Raw genomic sequence first — 25326 nt, forward strand, 5'->3', positions numbered from 1 at the left:
TTAATATCCAAGTTTGGGGTGGAGAGTAACAATTGGGTAAGTGGGGAAGGGGGACTAATTTGGACCAGCTTGTTCTGGATTAAGCAAATAATCTATCCAATCACTTGCACAGCTAACAACAGGCTCTTAGAGTATCCACAATGCTATAATCAAAATTTGATAATCAAAAGTTGCCACATCAGCTTTTGATTATTTATTTAAGAGATTGTTATGGTTAGCAACGTAGATGTCTACAATAGCATAATCAAAATTCGATAACCAAAACTTCTCAAATCATATTTTCAAACTACAAAAAATTGAAAACTGTGAATAGTAGAAAATAGTATTTCTGAAAATAGTTTTGAAACTAATAAAAACTCTTTATTAGAAATAGAAAATAGTTTTTGAAACTTTTTTTTTTGGAAAAGAATTATATTTAAAAAAACTGTTTTCTAAAAACAAAACAATTTTTTAGTAAAATATATATATTTTTCGAAAATATTGTTCGAAAAGAAAGAGAGAGGAAAAGGGAAGAGAGATAAAATATTTTTGTATAATGATTGGTGTATTTGATTGAGAATATGTAGGGTCTATTAAATTTGATTATTGTCAAAAGGTTGCTAGTTTTGGTTATCCAAAACCCAAAATTTGATTATTTTTAATGGGTTGTTAAATTTGATTATAGCATTGTGAGCCATATTTTACACCAATATTACTAACTTTAAAAATATTTATTTTTGATTATAGCATTGTGGATACTCTTAGTTGTGCCACTGATGATTGACACACTTGAGAGAGTGAACTAAGCAAAGAGACATTGTTCAACACACAATCAACCAAAATTCACAAACAACCACAGACGGTGTTCCACTAAGTAAACTTTTTGTCCTTATCCAAATTTTTTTCGTATTTATTAGTTTTGCGCCAAACATTTATAGATTATTGAATCACGAGACGAATCAGAAAAGTAAATTTTTTTTTTTACTTTTATTCACATATTTGGAAATATCCACTTTTGAGCTAAAAATTGCCAATTTTTTACTTCCCTTTTTTTTTGCTCAGTGGATATTTCCTAAAATATTTGGATAAAGTAAATATTTTTTACTTTTTCGATTCGTCTTGTCGAGACGAATTATCCTTGTGATGAAATTATGAGAACCCTAACACCTATACCCTAGTTAATATACTAGTAAGAAGATGAGTAACCTGACATTGACGTTATGAAGACGTTCACAACTTTACATGCGGAAATGGAAAAAGAGTTTGCGTACAAAATTATTTTCAAGCATCCACAAGTCTTGTGAGAAAGATCCCATAGGCGGTCGCAGGTCGCATAAGTGGTGGCCGAGGCGGTTGCGGGTTGCCTGGTGGTCGCATAGGTGGTGGCCGGTTGCCTGGCGGTCGCATAAGCAGTGGCCGGTTGCCAGTTGCCTGGCAGTCGCATAGGCAGTGGCCGGTCGACTGACAGTCACATAGGCGGTGGCTGGTCGCTTGGCGTTCGTATAAGCGATGGCTGGTCGCCTGGCGGTTGCATAGGCAGTTGGGTAGGATTAATGAACCAAATTAAAGTGGGAAGCTCGCCTCCTTGTCTATAATTTCTGGAAGTGGCTATCTTTCTGAGCAAAACCATTTGGACCGTGAGCTACAGCTTGTAGCGTCCTTGATCGCCTCTTTGGCTTCACTGGTTAAGCTGTCGGATATGCTTGAATCAATCCAAGGTTTATGAAAAAACTCTAAAATCGCGTTGTATACCGGAGGATGTACGAAACATGCAGTCTTGTGTCAAGATTTATCCCACTTAACCTCATAATTAGGCCCTAACACTGACCTAATTATTTTCCTACTTGGACGACTTTGAACATCAGGCTTGGTAAGCTTGAGACAATAACCAAGTAGATCAAATTGCCCCATCATTGGAGAGGGGTTTTTCTTCTTGTTGAAAAGGCACGGAAATCTTTGACTCAACCATGTCACCCATTCCTGCGGCTTACCCTGTTTAATTAGCCAAAGCATCATCCAATTGGAGGAAAATATTTCAATTGATGACGTCTACCCTTAATCTGATTTTTGTCCGTCCAATTTGGCTGACAGATGTTATCAATAGGACCAACTTGGTACAAAAATCAAACTTGAAGGTCAAAAGAGTTACAATTGATACTTAGAGGACGAAAATGAGATTCAGGTGAAACTAGGAGGACCATTTCTATAAATTTCCCTTGAATTATTTGCTTTACGTTGGGAAAATTTATAGAAATGATCCTCCTAGTTTCACCCGAGTCTCATTTTCGTCCTTCAAGTTTCAATTGCAACTCTTTTGACCTTCAAATGTGATTTTCGTACCAAGTTGGTCCAATTGATAACGTTTGTCAACCAAATTGAACGAAAAAAAATCAAATTTGAAGGCAAACGTTATCAATTGGACCAACTTGATACAAATATATTGCAACATCCAAACTGTTATCAATCTGATTTTTTCCGTCCAGTTTGGTTAACATAAGTTATCAATTGGACCAATTTGGTACGAAAACCAAACTTGAAGGTCAAAGAGTTGTAATTGATATTTAGAGGACAAAAATGAAACTCAAATAAAAGTACGTAGGAGGACTATTTATATAAATTTTCCTTTACGTTGTCACTCTCTCAAAGAAAAAGGGCGCCGCTATTCGCAGTCCTCTATTTACTCCCGTAGCCCACTAAATTTCGGTAAATGATTGTTGAAAATCATAAATAACATTTCGGTAAAATGCTGTTGAAAACAAAATTATATTTCGGTAACTACATGTCGAAAATATGTTCAACTTTCGGTAAACAACTGCCGAACATGCATTTTCGGTAAACATCTGTTGAAAAAAATATTATATTTCGGGACGCTGAAAATATATCTCAATTTCGGTAACTAACTGTCGAGTATAATTGAAAATTTTTAACGGGCTATGGGAGTAAATAGAGGGCTGCGAATAGCAGCGCCCAAGAAAAATGTGAACAAATTTCTCCAAGTCCAATTATGGCTATTGGACTAGAGATTAGAACTGCTGCAAAAGGAGGACTAAAAGATTTCCGCAAAGTGCTTGTAGTCCATTGATATTTCCTGGTCCTCCTTTATAGGAGACCAGGGTTCGAGCCCTATCGTAGACGTTTGTGGGTTCAGGACTATAGACACGGCCTTTTGAATTCCTGTGGACTAATTTGTTAACTCTCCGTGACGTATAACGTGTGTGTCTTGAGCCCTTTGCGAAGATCTGCTCAACCTAAACAAATGAGCTGCCGAGCTCGCCCAGCCTATTCTGCCTTTTATAATAATGTCACATATGTTTTTATATAAAGAGACATAATAGCAAGGGCACATAATGGTCAAATTATCACCCACAATTCAATTAATTATCTGATTATGCTTCTAAACATTCACTGATTCATAATCTATTTTTCGCATTTCTACCTAACACTTTCATAGATTTTGGAAGCGATCGATCGCTTCGTAGTTCAACGAATCTGGGGTGCAAGCTCTTTCGGTTTTGCTTGCTCCAGTTCCGTTGGAGCATCCGGGGGTTTGTTGGTGATTTGGAATGAACCCTTTTTTAAAGTTTCTAATGTGTTGATTAATAGATCTTTCATTTTGCTACAGGGGGCTATTAATGATTATCCTTGTACCTTTGTGAATGTCTATGCTCCTAATGTAGTCTTACCCCGTAGAGATCTTTGGGAGGAATTGTTGGCTCTTAAATTGAACTCCCACGTTCCATGGTGCATTGGGGGCGACTTTAATGAAATTAGAGATGTGTCCGAAAGGGTGGGGTGTTTGAGAGTGGAAAGGGGGATGAGGGATTTTTTGGAGTTTTGCAATAACATGGAAGTGGTAGATATTCCAATGTTGGGCAGGAAATACACTTGGACAAATTTTCAGAACCACGCCATCCACAGCCGCTTGGATAGATTTCTTCTATCTCAGGCTTTTCTTGACAAGTTTAGGGTCTTGCAATGGGGTCTTCCTAGACCAATATCCGACCATTGCCCTATCATGTTACTGGATGACAATAGAGATTGGGGTCCAAAACCATTCAGGTTTTTGGACATTTGGCTTTCTGATCCTAATTGTTTGAAGATAGCTAAAAGTACTTGGGACAAGGTTCAGGTGAGTGGCTGGGCTGGTTTTACTATAATGCAGAAACTAAAAGCAGTAAAGGATAGATTGAAGATCTGGAATAAAGAAGAGTTTGGGGACATCAATTGTGCTCTCCAAGACACCGAATCTAAACTTCATCATCTTGACACCGTATCTGAAGTCAGGCAACTAAATGAGGAGGAAAAAGCATTAAGATGTTCTGTAAAATCAGAGTTTTGGAGGCTGTCCAAGTTATCGGAATCTCTCTGGAAACAAAAGTCTAGAATCAGATGGTTGAAGTTGGGAGATCGAAACACTAGATTTTTTCAAATCACTGCTAACAATCGTTTTAAGAGGAATTTGGTGGGTTCGATAAAGGTGAATGGATGTATGCTAGTGGAGCCAGGACAAATTAAAGAAGCAGCTACAGAATTCTTTCGGAATAATTTCAAGGAAGAAAGAAAAATCAGACCAATGTTGGGGGGATCTTTCCCTAGAAAACTTGAACCGGAGATAGCGTTGCAACTTGAGAAAGCATTTGAGGAGAAGGAAATTGTAGCAGCTCTTCAAGGATGTAGTAGTTTTAAAGCTCCTGGGCCCGACGGTTTTAACTTCTCCTTTGTTAAGAAAGGTTGGGATTTTATGAAAGAATCGGTCATCCAATTCTTCACCGAATTTCATGCCAACGGAAAGCTCACTAAAGGTATCAATTCCACCTTTGTTGCTTTAATTCCTAAGGTAGCTTGTCCGTCGTCTTTCATAGAGTATAGACCCATTAGTATGGTGGGCTGGGTCTATAAGGTTCTTTCTAAAGTATTGTCGAATAGACTCAAAGATCATTTGCGATCATTAATTGGAGAGTCCCAGGCTGCTTTTGTTAGTGGGAAACAAATTTTAGATGGCGTTCTTATAGCCAACGAGGTTATTCACAGCTGGAAGAACAGAGCGAACGGGGGACTTATTCTAAAGCTTGACTTTGAAAGGGCGTACGATTGTGTTAATTGGTGTTTTTTGAACAATATGCTTTCGAGGATGGGTTTTGGGGACAGGTGGAGAGGGTGGATATTGGAATGCTGTTCCTCGGTTTCTATGTCAATATTGATCAATGGGTCAGCTTCTCAGGAATTTTGCATACAGAAGGGTCTGAGACAGGGTGACCCCTTATCACCTTTCCTCTTTAATATTATCGTGGAAGCCCTCAACATTATGCTAGAAAGAGCAAAGGAACGGAATATTATCAAAGGAACTAAATTGGGGAGTAATGGGGTTGTATTATCTCATCTACAATTTGCGGATGATACCATTCTTTTTTGCAACAATGACCTGGAGGAGATGGCAAACATTAAACGAATATTAAGGTGTTTCCAATTGATGTCAGGGTTGAGAATCAACTTCTCAAAGAGTTCTCTATGTGGAGTGAATGTTCCATTCGAAGCAATAACCTCTCTGGCTTGTACTATGGGCTGTAAAGTGGAAAACTTACCAATCAAATACCTTGGGTTACCTCTAGGCGCAAATCCAGGTAGAATCAAGACTTGGGATCCGGTTATTGAGAGGACCGAGAAAGTGTTGAGTGTTTGGAGAACTCATTGCATCTCGACTGGGGGAAGGATTACTCTTATCAACTCCAACATTGCTAATGTGCCCATCTACTTTATGTCCTTGTTCAAAATGCCACTAGCTGTAGCGAGGAAACTGGAGAAGTTGCAGAGACAGTTTTTTTGGGGTGACACTCGTGACAAAAAGAAGATCCACCTGGTTAAATGGGATGAGATTACTAAGAAGAAATCTGATGGAGGTTTGGAGGTGAAAAAGATGTTGCAACAGAACATAGCACTTTTGGCTAAATGGTGGTGGAGATTTGGTAAAGATAAAGAGTCTCTTTGGGTGAAAGTCATTAGAGGAAAATACGGGTTGGATGCTAATTGTTGGTTGCCCTACGTTCATGGCTCAGGTCCAACCTCAAGAATATGGGTGGATATTTGTTCATTGGAGAATCCTTCATCTCATTTGGGCTACTCCATCCGAGAGGGCTTTAAAGTCCAAGTAAACTCAGGCAATGCAACTGTGTTTTGGGAACATGTCTGGTTGGGTGAGTTACCGTTGAAAGAAGAATATCCTAGGCTATTCTCCTTATCTACTCAAAAGGAGATGTTGATCAGCAACATGAGGGATGACGAGGCTGGGGGATCTTGGGACCTATCGTTCAGGAGAGAATTGTTTGGGCGAGAGAATCAAGAGATGGTCAACCTGAGACTTCGACTTCAACGTGTGTCGTTAAATCCAACAAAGCCTGACATGTTATTATGGCGGTGGACGGGGGATGGTAATTTCACAGTTAAATCAGCTTATGGGCAGTGGGAATTGCTTCATCATTCAAGCAGCGATTTACTGGGATCATTGTGGAAGAACTTAAGTCCTCCAAAGGTGGAAATTTTTGCTTGGTTGGCCGTCAAAGAAAAAGCAGTTACCAGGTCAGAACTTCTTTGTAGAAATGTGATAGATGAGTTTCACTTAGCTTTGTGTCCTCTTTGTTCTTTGCACCTTGAAACTCATCAGCACTTATTTCTTCATTGCCATTTTTCCTGGAGTGTTTGGTCAATAATCCTAGATTGGTGGAGCATCAAATGGGTTTGTCCAGTTTCGGTACCAGTTCTAGCTAGCTGGTGGTTTGCAAATGGATTTACTAGGTTAGAGAAACACATTTGGGAGGCTTGTTTCTATGCAACGTTATGGTCCATATGGTTGGTAAGGAATGACTACATTTTCAACAACTCAACAAAACAAGCTTGGGAAGTGGGAGAGGTAGTTAAAACTCGGGTTGCGATGTGGATGAAGGCAAAATTTGATATCAAGGTCTACACCGTAGAGGAGTTCAAAGTTTTTTTAGATGGTATCCGAAAACTGAGATTGTAAGGATCGTAGTTTTTTGGTGTGCCATTCAACTATTTGTTGGATGCGTGTGTATGTATTAGTGTATCTTTTGGTGTATCAAAGCTCTTGTGAGTTTTGAGTCTTCTCTCGATGTACCCCCTTCGAGTAATATAAAAATGTTTTATTTACCGAGCAAAAAAAAAAACCCAAACTCTACGACTTACAATCCAATCGCTATAATCCACCAAAATAATCTATGCCAAACACCCACGAAGAAAATTTATTTTAAGAATTAATAGATGGATTAGATGGACCAGCTTGAGAAAAAATATATCAAGTTAAAGCCGTTTGTTAATTGAACGGGCTTGGATACGTAGAAATTAGTATGTCGATGTTATGTAATACAAGCCTGACCTAAACCCAATCCCTTCGATGAATATGACCTCAAGACCTAGTTAGTGTCTCTGGCCCCAAACCCTACACACAAAAATTATCGTTATTTATCTGTATCTCTATTTGTTTCCCACTAAGGCCTAAGCAGTGGCAGAGCCAGGATTTCATTTCAGAGGTGGCATGAAAAATCAATGTATCCTCTTTGTCCCGCAAAGATAATCCCTTACAATATCATATCACATATACAGTTAAAAACACTTATGTTGAGTATTCATCGAATTTGTTGGATTCCACACGAAAACATATGGCATATGAGTAGTTAATACACATAAGTCTCAGATATCTCAAGCAGCAGGTGGACGAATCCCACACAATATGTAAATAGTAGAAATTTGGAAGCAAGTAACTATAAAAGTAAAATGTCCAAAATGAAAATCATAAAAAAAATACTACTATTTGATCGAGTAGCAATAAATATTTTCTCTTGGAAGAATGTGCGAGCTTACTTGTTCTGTAGCTTGTGAATCTGTGATGACTTAGAAACGAGAAGAGATTACTGATATATAGGGCGCTGTGTATGTTACACGTCCCACTTCTGTCTCTATCCTCATATTTACAGGGTAAAAAAGTACCAAAGAACAAAAAAAAAAAGGGAAGGGAGAAAAGGAATATCTTTGCTTGGAATAATGTTAAAGAAAATATTATTTGCTTGCAATATGGTTTGAAGATGGGTCCTTTGGAAGGAGTAATTATTCTTTGGTTTTGGAACACTACAACCAACATATCATTTTGTGTTCCATATAGTTAGTGCGGAGCCACACATTGACGTGGTACTTAAAGGGTTTAGCGTAGAACGTGATCGATGATGCTCCTGAAAACATTGAATAATTTTTTCCTGTAAAATGCGATTTACCTTTTGGTTATTCCCCAAGATAGATGAGTAGATTTGGGGTTTTAGACATTTCTCTGTCTTTAATTTTTTGTTTTTATTATAATAAGGAACGCTATGAGTCAACTACATCCTATAACTCGCATCTAGATAATAGAATCTTCAAGTAAAACATTATTTTGTGTTGGTGAGTGCGGCGGTGTCCCAAGACACTTTTTCACACATAGTGGTGGAGCTAGCCCAAGATAAAGTGCATGTACTCCAATACAATATATGGGAAAAAATGACCCCGAAAGAATGTGGTGGTGCCTCAAGAGCACTCAATTATAATCACTCTCTTCAAGCTCCTAAATATCCTTGTAAAAGGACTTAGGCCTCTCTTCAAGCTTAAAAGGACTTAGGCTGACGTGACGAGGAAGGTACAGTTCAGGTTTAGAGTCATGTAGCTAGGCAAGTATTCATTATGATTTCCCTTGAAGAAATTACATAATCTTATTGAATGCTAACAATTACTTTTATGTAAAATCGCATATTACTTTTCGGTTTTCTAATATCTGAACTGAAAACCTAAGCCTTTAAAAACATGCATTTTTATTGTTTAAAATATATATTTGAAAAAATACCTTTAGGGCGGAGGTATTTTTTTTTTTCAATTTTTTGAACGAAAAGAATGCATTTATTTCTTGTGACCCCACGTGCTCCAAGGTGGATCTGCCTGTGCTCACGAGCCGTGGCATAGTTCTACCAGTTGGACAGGACTTGGCGTATGGAAACATATATAACACATTAATATTGGAACGTCAAATCTTAAGTGGTTAATAATCGGAGAACAGAATGATAAGTGATTCATAAACAAACTACGGAACACCACTCATCACCACCGTACCACCACCTACCACCACAATCACACCACCCTCCAAATCATCACCACCAACCAAACCCCTGCACCTCCGAGACTCCCCGCACCACCCAACACCGCTAGGCTCCTGTTGAAATAAAAAATAATAAAGAACACAAGAATTACGTGCTTCAGCGGTATGCCTACTGCACGGGGGAAGAGAGGAGGGATGGATCTTTTATTCCAATGATTGAATGATGGATGAATACAATCAGTTGTATTTAAAACGTTGAAGAAAAACCATAGAAGGCAAGTCGTAATGTGGTCAACAATCTACACCCACATAGGAGTAAATCTCTTCAAAGATTGGAACCAATTTCCTAATAGGAACCCATCAAATCTTCCGGGCAAATCAATCCATATTAGGCCCAAATCTCCTCCTTCTCTTCAACACTCCCCCTCAAGTTGGTGCGAAGATGTCAATCAAGCCCAACTTGGATATAATCGCTTGAAAGTTGGCTGCAGCAAGACCTTTGGTGAATACATCGGCCAATTGTTGGCTACTGCGAACGTAGGGAGTGGAAATAATCTTTGCTTGTACATTTTCTCGAACAAAATGACAATCTACCTCAATATGTTTCGTTCGCTCATGAAATACAGGGTTTGAAGCAATATGAACCGCACCTTGATTGTCACAATACATATTTGTTGGGTGAGGTGAGCTGAATCCTAAATCTTTTAGCAATGCATGAAGCCAAATAATTTCCCCAGTTGTGGATGCCATTGCTCTATATTCTGCTTCTGCGCTTGAACGGGCTACAACATTTTGTTTCTTACTTTTCCAAGTCACCAAATTATCACCTACAAAAGTACAATATCCCGTCGTGGATTTTCGATCAGTTTGACATCCAGCCCAATCGGCGTCGGTGTAGGCACTTATCAAGGTGTGTCCATTTTGCTTCATCCATATACCTTTTCCAGGAGAACCTTTCAAGTATTGCAATATCCTATGTACAGCCTTCATGTGGTTGACTGTAGGGGCATGCATAAAACGACTAACCAAGCTCACCGCATAAGAAATATCGGGACGCATAATGGTGAGATAAATTAACTTACCAACCAATCGCTGAAATTGGCTAGCATCAGTTAGCAATTCACCATCCAACCCAAGTTTTCCTCCACTCTCAATAGGTGTATCAACAGGTTTAACACCCATTTTTCCCGTTTCCTGTAGTAAATCCAACACATATTTTCTTTGATTTAGAAAAATGCCCTTTCTTGAATAAGCAACTTCTAATCCCAAAAAATACTTCAAAATTCCCAAATCTTTAATGGCAAACTGTTTGTGAAGAAGAGCCTTGAGTTTGGAAATTTCACCTTGATCATCTCCGGTTATTACTATGTCGTCAACATACACAAGAACAATAGTGGTTCCAGCAATACCTCTCTGAAAAAATAGTGAAGGATCTGCACTACTTCGTTGAAGCCCAATTTTTGTCAATACATGGCTGAGCTTAGCATACCAAGCTCGCGGAGATTGCTTGAGCCCATATATAGCTTTGTTTAACTTGCACGCAAGTTCTGGCTTGTTTGCTAAATGATGTCCTGGAGGAATACTCATATAAACCTCCTCTTCTAGATCACCATGTAGGAAAGCATTTTTTACATCCATTTGATAAAGTTTCCAACCATGATTGACAGCTAGAGATAGGAGAACTCGAAAAGTATTCATTTTAGCAACCGAAGCAAAAGTTTCTGTGTAGTCCACTCCATAAGTTTGAGTAAATCTTCTTGCAACTAACCTTGCCTTGTATCTTTCAATGGTGCCATCATTATTATACTTGATCTTGTATACCCAACGACTCCCCACAGCCTTTTTTCCTGTTGGCAAGTTGACGATATTCCAAGTTCTATTTGCATCTAGAGCTTGGAGTTCGTCCTTCATAGCTTGTTTCCAAATTGGCTCAGAATTCGCTTCTTCAAATGTGGTTGGCTCCTTAACACTAGATAAAGCACTTAAGAAAGCAGCATGAGCATAAGAAACATTATCATACGTCACATGAGCATGTATAGGATAAGATGTAGCATGATAAGTAAAAAAATCTTTCATTCTTAATGGAGGATGTGACTCTCTCTACTAGATCGGCGTCGCACTGTATTATCAGGAGCAATATTAGATTGTTTAGGCTCAGTTTGTGCCAAAACAGGTTCAATTTCAGTCATATTATTTTGCTCTTGTTCTGGTTCACCCTCTTTAGTCCCTACAAAATCAATGCTGGTGGTTGGGAGAGGTATCAAATCAGACAAGGACTCCTCCCCCTGTGGCAAATTCCCTGTCTCATTCGGGGCTTGGAAGAAAGGCTTAGACTCATCAAATCGAACATCATGAGAAATAAATATTTTTTTTGATGAGGGATCATAGCATTTATACCCTTTCTGTGTAGAAGAATACCCCAAGAACACACACTGGAGAGAGAAGGAAGAGACGGATTCATGAGAATGTTACTCCTGAGATTCTCATAATTTGATTTTAAACTGCTGAGCAGCGAAATTTTTTTGTCTTCTTCAGCACGTTTATGAAGAGTCTTTGCATCTGCAGTCCACGGACAATACATGTCGTGTTCATCCCACATCCTTTTAAGACTCCCAAGATGTTCAATAAAAGTCTTGTCACCTTGATCTGCTGTTGCAATCTCTTGCTTCAGTTCAAAGATACGAGCAGCATTATTTTGATTTCCATACAACTCTGCAATTGAATCCCATAATTCTTTTGTTGATTCTGAGAAAGTAAAAATATCAGCGATTCTTGGTTCCATGGAATTGAAAATCCATGATCTAATAAGTCGATCAGTACCCATCCACTCGGCATACTTCCCATCTGTTTTTGTAGGGCAAATACTTTGTCCGTCAATAAATCCCAACTTTTGCTTGCCACCAATAGCTAATAGTGCAGATCGGGACCAGGAAAGATAGTTGACACCATTCAATGGGACTGTGGTTAGCTTCCAGCCGGGATTACCATCAGATTCACCCATTGATGACAGAAAAGATAACCACAACAAATAGACTTAAGCGGATTCAACCCGCTTTGATACCATGTTGAAATAAAAAATAATAAAAAACACAAGAATTACGTGCTTCAGCGGTATGCCTACTGCACGGGGGAAGAGAGGAGGGATGGATCTTTTATTCCAATGATTGAATGATGGATGAATAGTTGTATTTAAAACGTTGGAGAAAACCATAGCCATAGAAGGCAAGTCGTAATGTGGTCAACAATCCACACCCACATAGGAGTAAATCTCTCCAAAGATTGGAACCAATTTCCTAATAGGAACCCATCAAATCTTCCGGGCAAATCAATCCATATTAGGCCCAAATCTCCTCCTTCTCTTCAACAGCTCCCGGAGGGACCAAGGAACCTCCGACCAGAGGCAAGTGCAAGATCGAGCTCAACCGCCACACCCTCCCACACAGGGGTGGGTGGTGAGCCGAACAGCCAACAAAGAAAACAGAGGGATGAGAGAAAGCTACGATCTGATCAAATGGAAGAGGGAAAGAGAGAGAAGGAAGAGGGGGAGATGAAGGAGGACGGGAGGAGCCCAGGGGAGGAGGGAAGGAGGGGCTCCTCCCCCCGATGGCGGCGGCTAGATGAGAAACCCTAGAGGGAGAAAATCGCCCAAATCGCCTACGGGAGAGAGAGAGTCGGTTAGCTATCCGCTAGTGAACAATATTGTTCAGGTGCACTTATGTTGATGTTGGTCTGGACACCACGAATTATTAACAAAAATTCTTTAATTTTTATCCTGATGGGCCCATTAAAATATTTCTCATCAGTTTCTCATCAAAATTGTGTGTAAGCCGTTGCCCTAAATTACGCACTTTATGCGTGGCCGGACGACTGATCACAAGTGTAAAATTATACAAAGTTAACTTCGATCAGTGTGTAAGTTGATCTCCACATCTGCTATCCTAAGCAACTTTTAGTTGTGCCACCGACGCTTAACACACACTTGAACATAATAAAATTTTGCCGTTCAAAAATAATAATAAAACATAATAAAATTAAGAAGATAATTAGTAACATGACGTTGACGTTAAGAGGTTCACAACATAATATTACACATGTGGAAACGGAGATCTAAACTTCAAGGGTTTTCTGTTCGATTCTCCTTGTGTCAATTTTTAAATATGGAGAATTATAGAACCAAATGAAAGTAAGAAGCTCGCCCCCTTGTGTTAATCGCTGGAAGTGGCCATCTTTCTGACGAATGCCTCCTTTCTTTATATCGCCAGCTGCAGTTTGTAGCATCCTCCACCACAATAGTTTCATAATTTCCCATCTCCTTGGCTCGCCCTTCAAACATTCATATATTCTACTCCATGCTTCATTTTTCCCCAGCAAATTAAGGCAAGCGGCAGATTTCACATCCACTTTTTCATTTTGTGCATGGTCCCCAGAAATTAATATCGGAGTGTCGAGTATCGTATCTGAAAAAAAACTTAGTACCTCATTGGGCAACAGTAAAGGTTGCATTATGAGTAGATACATCATGTAACCTGACAGATCTTTAGAAACTTTCCTGTTTTTCTGTGGACTGGATCCAGAGGGATCTTCACCACCATCCAAGTCATTGCGTGATGGGGAATCGGATGATCCAGAGGGATCTTTACCGGCATCCGTTCCCCTTTCCAAATGGTAGATTATTTCTGTTGCGAGGTGCAAGTACACAATTTTCTCGTGATACCCCACTTCAAAATCACTACAATCATCGAATATCTTCCAAATTCCTTCCATTTGATCGCAAACATCATGATCAGTGCAGGAGTAATCGCTCGAAGGATTCAAAAATTCTGAAATCGTGTCATACACCCAATTATCGTGTACAAAACATGCAGTCATGTGTCGATATTTATTCCAATTATCCTCATATTTTTCCCCTAAAACCCACCTTATTATTTTTCCACTTCGACTTGGAACATGAGCTGGATCTTTAAGCCAATAACCAATTAGATCAAATTGCCCCATCATTTGAGACCAGTTTTTCTTCTTGTTGAAAAGCCATGGAAATCTATCACTCAACCATTTTACCCAATCCCTTCTCGCTTGTTTAATTAGCCAAAGCATCATCCAATTGGAGGAAAACATTACAATGGCTGCATAAATCTCCAAATGTAGAGCTCCTACTAATAATACCCCAGTGATCGCAATATCAATCAAATCGTCTTCTTCCCTTAAGTCGAAATGTGCAATCCGAATGCTTAAACCTACCAACACAGTCACCGTACATCCGAAACTGATAAAACGCAAAATACAACCTCCCATACTATATACGTTGGTTGCCTTTGTGTATAACAAATCATACATAAGTCCCATTTTAACATCCACTGCATCGCACATAATTCTACCTTCACTAATGTCAATATGTGGTGGCAGATATTCGTAATTTCTCCCCGGAACGTGAAACAATCTAGTCAATGCCTTTAGATGCTTATGAGCAAGGACTAAAACATCCACATATTCACAACCCCCGGTTGAATGATTATTTCCAAGATTATCAACGGGTAGAGTATGCATGTATTTATCGTCAATCACCGACTTGAGAACCCATGTTCTCTCCCCGTACTTGACAACTCCCGCTATGAGCGCCGGAAATGACATAAACGAGAACCATGAATTTTTCCACGACATCATAATAACTTAAATCGCCACAAATATTTGGACCACTAATCCCATGAGGTGCCTCATCCACAACTGATTATCTTGTAAAGAATAAGCAATAATTCTATCAGGGCCGCCAAGGTGTAGCAAAACCAATGGTGCCCATATGAACCATAATTCGTTGTTGTTTCCTTGATTGCCTTCGGCATCTAAGCTCCAAGTATCATGTGTGGTAGGTAGGCGATGCTCCTACCTACACATGATCAAGGAGATTAACACCATAGCGATTTGACAAATAAACCCGAACCCCACATCGATTCCCGAACCAAAGGTTTAAACTTTATGGTGAAAAACGCAATTCTACTTGAGCCATGAGGTGCTAATCACCCCATGACCTAACCTTGAAAAACTACTCACCCATATCTAGAGAGATAAGAGCAAGCAAAAATCTACTTAACATAATGAAATAACAAGACTTAAAATAAACTAGAGATTAAGATAGATCGGGAGTAAAGCGACAACTTTAATTAAAGCGACAATATCAAAAACTAAGAAATAAAGGCAGAAAATAAAGATTCAAGACTGGAAAATGAAGAACATTCAAGAACAAAAACAAATCTAGATCTAGATTTAAAAATTATGTAAGCAAATCTATTTTACTTGTTTGTACAATGACATCACGGGCTTTTATACTGCAAGGTTCGCGCACGGAATATTCTTAAGAGATGCTCTGAAAGTGCCTTCGAAGCCCTCGGTATCGATGGAGAAGGCCTTACGCTGGTCTGCTAATGACTTCGGTACCGATAGGATGAATTACTTGGTATCGATACCGAGTGGCTTATCTACTGTCGCTGGAAGGGGCTCGGTACCGATAGAAGAAATAGTATGGTATCGGTACCGAGCTGCTTATCTCCAGCACTTGACTTTTGGTCCACTCCTTGGCCTTTCGTGCCGTCGGGTCCTCTCCGAGTCTTTTCGGCTTTGGCATTTGGGGCTCGGCTACCCTCAAGGGTCATCCATAGCATTAACAACAGCTTATTTGCACGAGTTTTCCTGAAATATCTTAAAAACACCTTACGTGCAAATATAAAAGAAAATAACTAATTCAACGACATAATTAAACTAAACTAAGGACTTAGCGCACCCTTAATGGCATTGTCGGGTGCTTATCAGTATCTGAGTCCATTAGATAAAGTAATTCCTCCTTTTTCAAATGCAGGTTAATTTGTTTCTCTGACATTTGTATAGAAGCCTTAAGGATGGACGATTCTTCCACAAATTTGGTCCATATGTGTATCATGGTCAAATCTGAAACACATGATTTTCTACTCAGCTAACGAAGGTCTGGAGTTGGAATTTCTAGAATGTTGGGTTAGGCAACTAATCGTAATGTTGTAAGAGCATCCGCATTGTAATAAGCAAATGAGTATGAATAAGCAAACTTAACGACAATGCTCAAAAAATACCCCACATTGTAATAAGCAAAGTTACAAGTCTTTTAGCAAATAACCAAATTTCACTCATTCCATAACCAAACTTAACAACTTTTACCAATAATCAAAACTCAATAACCAAACTCAGTAACTAAACTCAAAACTCAATAATTCAAAAACACCCTACATTGGAATCGTCTCATCAAAACGAATAATTTAGTGTGGTCGGGTGCGTAATTGGAACTCATTTGCGATTGAACACATGTGCATTGTGTATTGTGGGGGTTTGTTTTGTTAGGGATGCAAAAATAACCAATGTGGAGGTAGAAGTTGTTAAGTTTGATTATGAACTAAATGGATAATCAAATGCTGACATGACACATTTTGATTATTCCCATTGCAGATTACGTCCACAGGAGTCAAATTTTCCTTGTTGAAGGCCATCCTGTCCGATTTAGGGTGCTTTATGAGAGAAGCTTGAAAGCAACCAGAAGCAGCAAGTAAATGTAGAGGGGTGTTTCCATCACTGTCTTTTTGATTTACAAGGCCGCTGAAGGAGAATTTTTCCAAGATAAATTTGATTGCCCTCTTTTTCTTGTATTTTGCTGCAATGTGAAGGATATTCTGACCCCTGCCATCAACCATCTCCCAGCAATCCGGACATCGTGATATAAGCTCTTCCATTACGCTGACATAGCCTTGGCTAGCTGCTAAATGTGGAGCAATCTTCTTGTTGTCTTTGTCTGCTATGTATGCAACCGACTTGTCCGTGTTTAGTAGCTCTTTTGCCCTAGTTACATGACCAAAGAGCGCAGCATAGTGAAGGGGTGTCCACCCGCTTGCATCGATCGGCTTGTTTGCAGAGAGCTGGCTTCCCGTCAAGTAATTTCTTGGTACATCCTAGTGAAAGAAAATCAAATTGTAAACTAGCAAATAGTTACTGTGTACAATCCAATGCCAAAATTCAACAAGAAAAAGAACAATTAACCTACACACCAATTGTACACAGTGTCGTGGTGTAATGGTTCATGCATTTAACAAGATGGCTATATCTTCTTAAACTGAACCTGCTCTAGTAGTACTCCACCTTCCATTTCATACATTTTGGTTATTGGTTTTGATTATTCCTATTGCGGATGCTCGAAGTCTGAGATATTTAAATTTTTTTGAATAAAGATAAAAATAAGTAAATAAGTCAATTTTTTCGTCTTTATTTAAAAAAAAATTGGATTTCGATCGTAATTTTTTACTTTTTAGATTCCTCTTGTCATGAAGAAGCAATAATTTCCAAAAAAATTGACAAAAAACTAACAAATGTAAAAAAAATTTGAATAAAAACAAAAAAATAAGCCAAGTGCATGGCTTATTTAGCCAAACGCCCCACATTCGAGAACTTTATTTGATAAATTTAAGAGATGCAAATGTAATTTCAATTGTGTTTAGATTTTCATATTCAATGAGATGTTTAAATATATGCAATATAGCTCATATATTCATGTGTTTCAGTACAAAAAATTACATATTACTATTAAACAAAGACATTGCACTTTGGCCCAAAAAAATACTCCACTCTCTGACTAGTATTTGAGCCCTTTTCAGAGGGTAATTGAACACGTGCTCAACCTAGGCAATATGACCTTCCTAACCTATTAAGAACAAAGAAAAATACTAATATTAAAGAAACATGAGAGAGAGAGAGAGAAGTTGAGAGGGACAGGAAAAAAAAATCACAAAAACATAGTTAACTTGCACAAAAACAAGTCATTGGCACTGCATCATTGAATTGTTTAGCTTATTAAATTATTGTTGACTTGTCGCCCCGCATTAGACCAATCAGAAAAGTGGCATTGCGAATCATTGAGTTTGTATTAAACTAGTAGTAGCCCGTGCCTACGGCACTACGCATCCTTATTGGAAGGGGATGACAATTGTGTAATTTAGGTGAAATTCATGGGCACTCAACCGGAAAGTGGGAGGATGCACTACAGCTTTTAGATCAAATGAATCTAAGCCGTTTTAACAATTTGTCCCCACACCCTTCTATTTTATAATAGAGATTATCGTTAACTTGCCGTCCCGCATTAGACAAGACACAGGGAGTGTCACAACTATTTTTGAATAGCTGAGCTTATTAAATTTTATTGACTTCTTGTTCCGCATTAGATGAACCCAGGGAGTGAGGTTGTTGCGTGATTCACGCAGTGCTCCAAATCCTTCAACATCATGTATTGATGTGCAAAGATGAACTCAGGAACGAATGCATCTTGACGACCACCCTACTCATGTTAGGCTCCGTTCCGGAACGAAGAAAATGTACTTATTTTTTAAGAAAGTAATTTCAAGCTCAAAAATTATAGGCTTATTGAAATCTAAAAATATGCAATATAGATCTTGTTTGAAAGATCTCATCGAGATCTTTTATACGATGCAAAAAAAATTAAAAAAAATTATTCATTTATATTATTTTTGAGTTTAAAAATATAAAATAAGCTGCTTATTTTTTAAGAAGGTTTCTGGAACGGAGCCTTATAAATATTTAATAGAAATGTAGCAGTTTTTTTTTTTTTTTAAAACCATCAAAATTGTGGTTCTTCTAGCCAATATTCTTTCGAATAATACAAGACCCGAGCAACATCCTTTCATAAAATAGACACCCATCCAAAGAGTTATTAAAAAAATGCTACATTGAGTAGTATTTTTACTTTTATAACATTATTTTACTTTTTAAAATAGATAGGGATGCACTAGATTGTGTGCGATTATAATTATAGATAATCATATCTTAGTAATCAAATAAGTCGATTGAAGTACCCCTAGACATATGATAGAGACTATATATTCTCCTTCATTTATGGTTTTTCTGCATAGGAAATCTAAGTTTGAAACACTAGCCATAAACTCTTTATTAATTGTTTTTGAAAGGATCAATTTTTTTTGTTTTGGACAGAAATACCCCAATCTCAAACATATATGTTTGTCTCCCAAAATCTTTCGGCATATAAGTAGGAAAATTAATTGATTCCTTTTTCCCAATCAAATGAATGTCCAATATTGGGTGAAGAAGATCTTGTATACAACTAGTCGGGTAAAGGTTTGTATACTCCAATAGTTTTTTTCTTTTTCCCTCCATAATTCATTTGGCTCCCCTCCATATCAAAAGTAGTGTTTGCTCTCTCTCTATTTTTTTTATTTTTTTGTCGTTTGACTTTTGACATCCACGAGCATTGAGCATTTAACACCTTCTTCTTCTATAAAGTACTCATAATATGGGCTGATGTATTAACAGATATTATGATCAATATTCGGAGATGGAGATTATTTTTGGGAGGGAAACGTGGCTGATGGAAGGTGAAAGCAGCCAAAAGTTTTTGGGAGGGAAAGGTGTATTTTGATTGGGGGTATTTCTGTCCAAAATAGAAAAAGTTGATCCCTTCAAAAACATTTAATGAAGAGCTTATGGCTAATGTTTCACTTAGATCTCCCATGCAAAAAGTCATAAATGAATGAGAATATATAGTTTCTATGATATGCCTAGGGGGCATACGTTAACAAAATCCAATTAATTATAGATAATAATTTCTGTCGTCTGTCCTTGTTAATTTGGAAGTCACATACTTTGATGGAGTATATAAAATACTATATATGATGACGAAGAATCTGAAGCATCATGTGTTAGCTCCAAAAAGTCGCGCTCTCTTTTCGGTTGGCATTTCCATTGACAAATCACACATTTATGTGTATCCCTTTATTTATCGAGTTGTAATTAATTTCTTTTTCAATTCTCTAAGTAGCAAATCTGTATAGGGCTAGAGTGAAGGAGTCATATATGTAGTTGAGATTTGTATTGGTTTGAGGAGTTATGGAAAGGCAAATTACAAGAGTAAAGTTGGTCAACCTACTGTCCAGAATTGGAAAGGCAATTTCCATCAAAACCTACTGTCCAGAATTGGCTCGCTTGAATTTGGGAAGTCGGATACCGAGTTCCATAGGGGGTCGACCGAGTGTGTGAAAAGCTGGAGATATAAATAAACGCCTTTAATCATTGTCCGTGTAAGAGATATGATAGAGCAGCAAAAGATAATAGTTTTGTGAGGAGAAACTTTCCAGTGGTTCGTTTTGATTGATTCTTGGAGTCAAAACATCGGTTGATCGGTGTGCGTCAAATACAACTCCAAGAAGTTATCACAAACCTTGATTCATCTACATGAGTCGATTTTCAGTGGATTTTTTAAAGTATTTCGTAAGGCTTGAGGATTCGAGCCATCGGCAGTCAAACACTGGGTGCGGTGAACGAGTGATTCGGTAATCAACCTTGGTCAACCGAGAGCGATTCTAAGTTGTAAGTAAAGGTTTGTTTGTAACCGTACAATGAGTTATAGTGCATGATTTTCTTCAAGTGGTTTTTACCCGTTTCAGGGGTTTTCCACGTATATCTTGTGTTCGGTAATGTTCATCGTTTATTGCTTTTCAATTCCTTTTATTTTGCTTGATTAAGTTTTTAGATAGCGAAAAAGGTTTTTTTCATCATGAGAACTTAATATGGGAAGTGATTTTATCACTTCTCTTTTCTCTAACGGCACTTTTCTTTGTATCTCTATTTAGGTGATTTGTTTTATAAAAGAAATGGAGTGCCATTAAAAAAAAAAAAAAAAAAAGGAGAATGACAAAATCACTTCCTCTTATTATCTTTAAAAATTGAAGTCTCAGATTTCCCACGTGAGCAGAAGAATCCCACACGACATGTAAATTGAAAGGTTGAAGCAAGGAATATATACAAAAACCATACATATAGTTTTCCAATGTTAAAAACCATCCAATGTTGCTTTTCGTGTTGTTCTTTGATTGAATCGACTTGAAATTGCTTGATTGAATCGGCTTCAATGTTTGATTTCAGTAGATAGAGTTTGTATATATCGAAAGGGAAATTGCGATACAATGTAGTTTTGAGTCGGTCAATCTTGGCATGATTTGCGAGATTTCAAAACACATCGGTGCCACTTTGACAGATTGTCAAACTACTTTTGTTCTATTTTGATGGATATTAATCTTGAAAAATATATTTTGGCTTATCCTTTGACTATGGAATGCAAGGATATTGCTAGTTTTTTTAGTTATTTGTTAAGGCACAAGGCATAGAGAGATGTTTGACATTGAATCTTTTCCATTATAACTCGGCCCCTCGAGATTTTTGGAAATTGGCTTTTCCATTATAAATCTTTCCCATTAATCCTAGCCAGCTACTCCCACTGTTACTTGTCATGATCAATCGAACTGAAATTGGCTTCGCCTCTAGAGCCCCACTTTTTGGAATGAAGCCAGGAAATACAAAAGTATATGTCCAAAACAAGAACAATTAAATATAAATTCGGGTATAATTAAAAGGTATTTCTCTTGGAAAAACAGGGGATCTTACTTTTCGTGTAGCTAGTGATGCTTGAAGAGATAAATGGTGCTTCGTATGTTAGAGCATTCACTACGAGGAAGATAACTTTTTATATGTTAAAATTTGCTAAATTTAGCTCATATAATTACATATCTAATGTATGCTGGAACCGTGCTACTTTTGGAGAGCTGCGTCTCCAAATTGCGATTACCAAAGATAAACTCCTGTTTGTCCAAAATCAACTTGGTCAGGGTTACAGTTTGGATTTGATTAACTTAGAAAGATCTCTGATCCACAAGCTAGAAGACCTTTGGCAAAAAGATGCTATGTATTGGCATCAACGGTCCCGTATCAAGTGGTTGCAAATGGGGGACAAAAATTCAAGATTTTTTCATCTGACCACGATTCAACGAAGACAACGTAACCAAATTCTAAAGCTCAAAGATAAAGATGGGGTATGGAAGTCTGATTCCAAAGAGATTGCGTGTATTATCAAGAATCACTTTCAAACCTTGTATGAGACCCCCCCACACAGGGATCTGGAGGATATTTTAAGCCTGATTGAACCCAAAATTTCTGGTGCTATGAATGTCTCCCTGTGTAAGGAGGTGACTCGAGAGGAAGTACATCTAGCTGTTTTTCAAATGGGGGCCTTGAAGGCACCTGGATCAGATGGTTTTCCCGGTCTTTTCTATCAGAACTATTGGGAGGTCGTTGGTGATGAAGTATTTGGAGCAGTGAGGAACTTCTTTCAAGATGGGGCCCTGCTTAAAGAACTCAACCATATGAATGTTACTCTTATTCCAAAGGTAAAGAACCCAGAAGAGATTACTCAATTTCGGCCCATTAGCCTTTGCAGATTCATATACAAGGTGATTTCTAAAGTCCTAATGAATAGATTGCAGCCTTTTATCAATGACATCATTTCGGAGCAGCAGTCAGCATTCATCCCTGGTAGGCAGATCCAAGATAATATCGTTATTGCTCATGAAGTGTTCCACTTTCTCAAGCATAAAAAAGGAGGGCCTAAGGTGTCAATGGCTATGAAACTGGATCTTAATAAGGCATATGATTGTATCTGCTGGGATTTCCTGCTCAAAGTGTTGGAAAAATTGGGATTCAATGACAAGTGGATAGGTTGGGTCCAGCAATGCGTGTGCACAGTTAAATACTCTATCAATGCTAATGGAGGGCAGTTTTGCAATGTGGTTCCTGGCCGTGGTTTGAGGCAAGGGGATCCCCTATCTCCATACCTCTTCTTGATCATTGCTGATGTGTTTTCCACTCTTATTCAGAGAGCAATCAACAACAAATCTTTGGCAGGAATCAAGATGAAGAAAAGATGCCCGGTAGTATCCCATTTGTTTTTTGCAGATGACTCGTTAGTGTTTCTTGAAGCTAACCCCCTCTATTGCTCCAACTTTCTACATATCATGGAAAGTTTTAGTGAAGCGTCAGGTCTCTCTTTAAATGTCCAGAAATCTAGTTTGGTTTTCTCTGCTAACACGAACCCAGGCCTCAAAGAAGAAATTAAAGGGATTCTCGGAATGAAGGAGATGGATGGATCTGCCAAGTACTTGGGACTACCAACCTTCTGGGGTAAATCAAAGAAAGAATCGCTTGGTTTTATCAGAGATAAGATGCTCAGGAAGGTGCAAGGTTGGGGAAACAAGGACCTCAATCATGCAGGTAAAGAGATTCTCATTAAAGCTGTAATTCAAGTAATTCCTATGTATCCTTTCATGTGTCTCAAAGCCCCAGCTTCCCTCTGCTCGAATTTGAACTCAGTTGTCAGCGACTTTTGGTGGGGTAAAGGTAAGAAAGGGAGGAAAATCCATTGGGGATCTTGGGATAAACTTACTATTCAGAAAGGGATGGGTGGCATGGGTTTTAAAGACTTTGAGGCTTTTAACATTGCTCTTCTTGCAAAACAATTCTGGCGTCTGGTCTCTAATCCTAATGCTCTATGGGTTCAAGTTTTGAAAGGCCTGTATTTCCCGAAGAACTCTGGTCTAGAAGCTGTTAGAGGAGCATCCCCGTCTTGGGTTTGGTGTAGTCTGCTCGAAGGAAGAGAGTTACTGAAAAATGGGTTGAGATGGAACGTGGGTAATGGGGAATCTGTGCAATTTTGGAAGGATAAATGGGTATATGGCCTTCTTGGTGACAAGATTAGTTCTTCTTCTCCTCATCTAGGGGACGAGTCCAAGGTGGCTCATTTCATCGATATGAAGAACCTATCTTGGGATGAAGCTAAGCTACGGAGTTGTGTTTCTGAGGAAGAGGTCCAGTCCATTCGTAAAATTCCTATTAGCTTAACCAATTCTGAAGATAAGCTTATTTGGAGCCACAATAACTCTGGGAAGTATACTGTCAAATCTGGGTACGCTCAATGGGTTCTGAACTTTTCTAAACGAAAGAAGCCTCACCCATCCTCTTCTTATGCCCCTCCAATGAAGATGTGGAACAGCCTGTGGTCTATCCCCACTGCTCCAAAGGTCAAGCATTTCATGTGAAAAGTTGTTCGCAATTGGGTGGCTTGTAAAGCAAACCTTTATCGAAAAAAGTGTGCCTCCAACCCCCTTTGCCCAATTTGTGATAACGAAGGAGAATCTATCGAACACATTCTATTTCGTTGCCCTTGGACAAAAGCTGTTTGGTTTGGGAGTGGAAAAGGATATTGGGTTCTGGAAAAAGATATTGGAGCAGCCGACAAATGGATGGAGGAGCTTTTATGTGGGGATCTTGCTAAAGAATCAAGTATGGAAGATGTAGGCTTGATTTTTCAACTCTGCTGGGCGATTTGGAAGGCAAGAAATGGCTTTATTTTCAATAAGCAGCCACCTAATCCGGAAGACACAATTCGGAAAGCCAATGGCGCTAATATAGACTACCTACGCGCAATGGTGCCAAATACTAATGGGAACCAAGACAGAGTGAGTCGTGTGATGGGGTGGGTTCCCCCCCTTGTTTCTGCTATCAAATTTAATATCGACGGAGCTTTTTCTTCCTCCCGCAGCCAGGCTGCCTTTGGCATTATTGCTAGAGATAGTGGTGGAACAGCTCTCATTTGGCGTTTCGGTAAAGTGGAGGTAAGGTCAGCTTTGGTCATTGAAGCTTGGGCTTTGCGTATTGCGTGTGCTATGGCATTAGAGCTGGGCTTTACGGTGGTTACGTTCGAATCGGACTGCAAAATTCTGATAAATTGCATCAACGAGCCAAAGAAGTTGTGCCCTTGGGAGATTGCTGCTCTGGTAGATGATATTAAGAGTTGGGCTGCAACGAGACAATGGGCCTTCGTGTGGTGCTGCCGGGAACAAAATAGGAGTGCTCACTGGCTAGCTTCTAACTGTCTAAATAGGAAAATTTTGGTTAATACGGGTTGTATTCCGCCCGGTCTTAGGTCTCTCTTAGATAGAGAGTCCCATTCTTTGTAGTTTTCTTTCTCTCGTTGTTGGTTTTGTGGCTCCCTTGATCCTTTCAAAAAAAAAAAAGAAATAAAAGAAGACAAGAAACGTGACATTGACGTTACAAGTCACTCACAACTTTACATCCGGACAAGAAAATTTAGTTATTTTCAAGCATCCTATGATCTGATTCCTATGAGAAAAAAATATTATATGGCGGTCGCCTGGGAGGCCTAGTCGTATATGGGGGATTAATTAACCAAATTAAAGTAAGAAGCTCGCCTCCTTGTCTTAATTGTTGGAAGTGGCTATTTCTCTGACTATAACCTTTCTCGCCACGAGTTGCATTGCGCAGCATCCACAACCACAATA

General features: G+C 38.7%; 2 protein-coding genes across 2 annotated transcripts; one reads left to right on the forward strand and one right to left on the reverse strand.

The window, feature by feature from the left end:
• Positions 1-14773: 14773 nt before the first annotated feature.
• Positions 14774-17270, reverse strand: LOC131318314 (ankyrin repeat-containing protein At5g02620-like). The gene is made up of 3 exons (XM_058348053.1): positions 17235-17270; positions 16576-17067; positions 14774-14827 (listed from the first exon to the last, which is right to left on the reverse strand). Exons 1-3 carry the CDS (start codon positions 17268-17270, stop codon positions 14774-14776), a joined length of 582 nt encoding a protein of 193 aa, XP_058204036.1.
• Positions 17271-24267: 6997 nt separating this feature from the next.
• Positions 24268-24984, forward strand: LOC131318345 (uncharacterized). The gene has a single exon (XM_058348054.1). It carries the CDS (start codon positions 24268-24270, stop codon positions 24982-24984), a length of 717 nt encoding a protein of 238 aa, XP_058204037.1.
• The last annotated feature ends 342 nt before the right edge of the window (positions 24985-25326 follow it).

Source organism: Rhododendron vialii, chromosome 1a, assembly GCF_030253575.1.
Source record: "Rhododendron vialii isolate Sample 1 chromosome 1a, ASM3025357v1".
In the NCBI taxonomy this organism is placed as follows: Eukaryota; Viridiplantae; Streptophyta; class Magnoliopsida; order Ericales; family Ericaceae; genus Rhododendron; species Rhododendron vialii.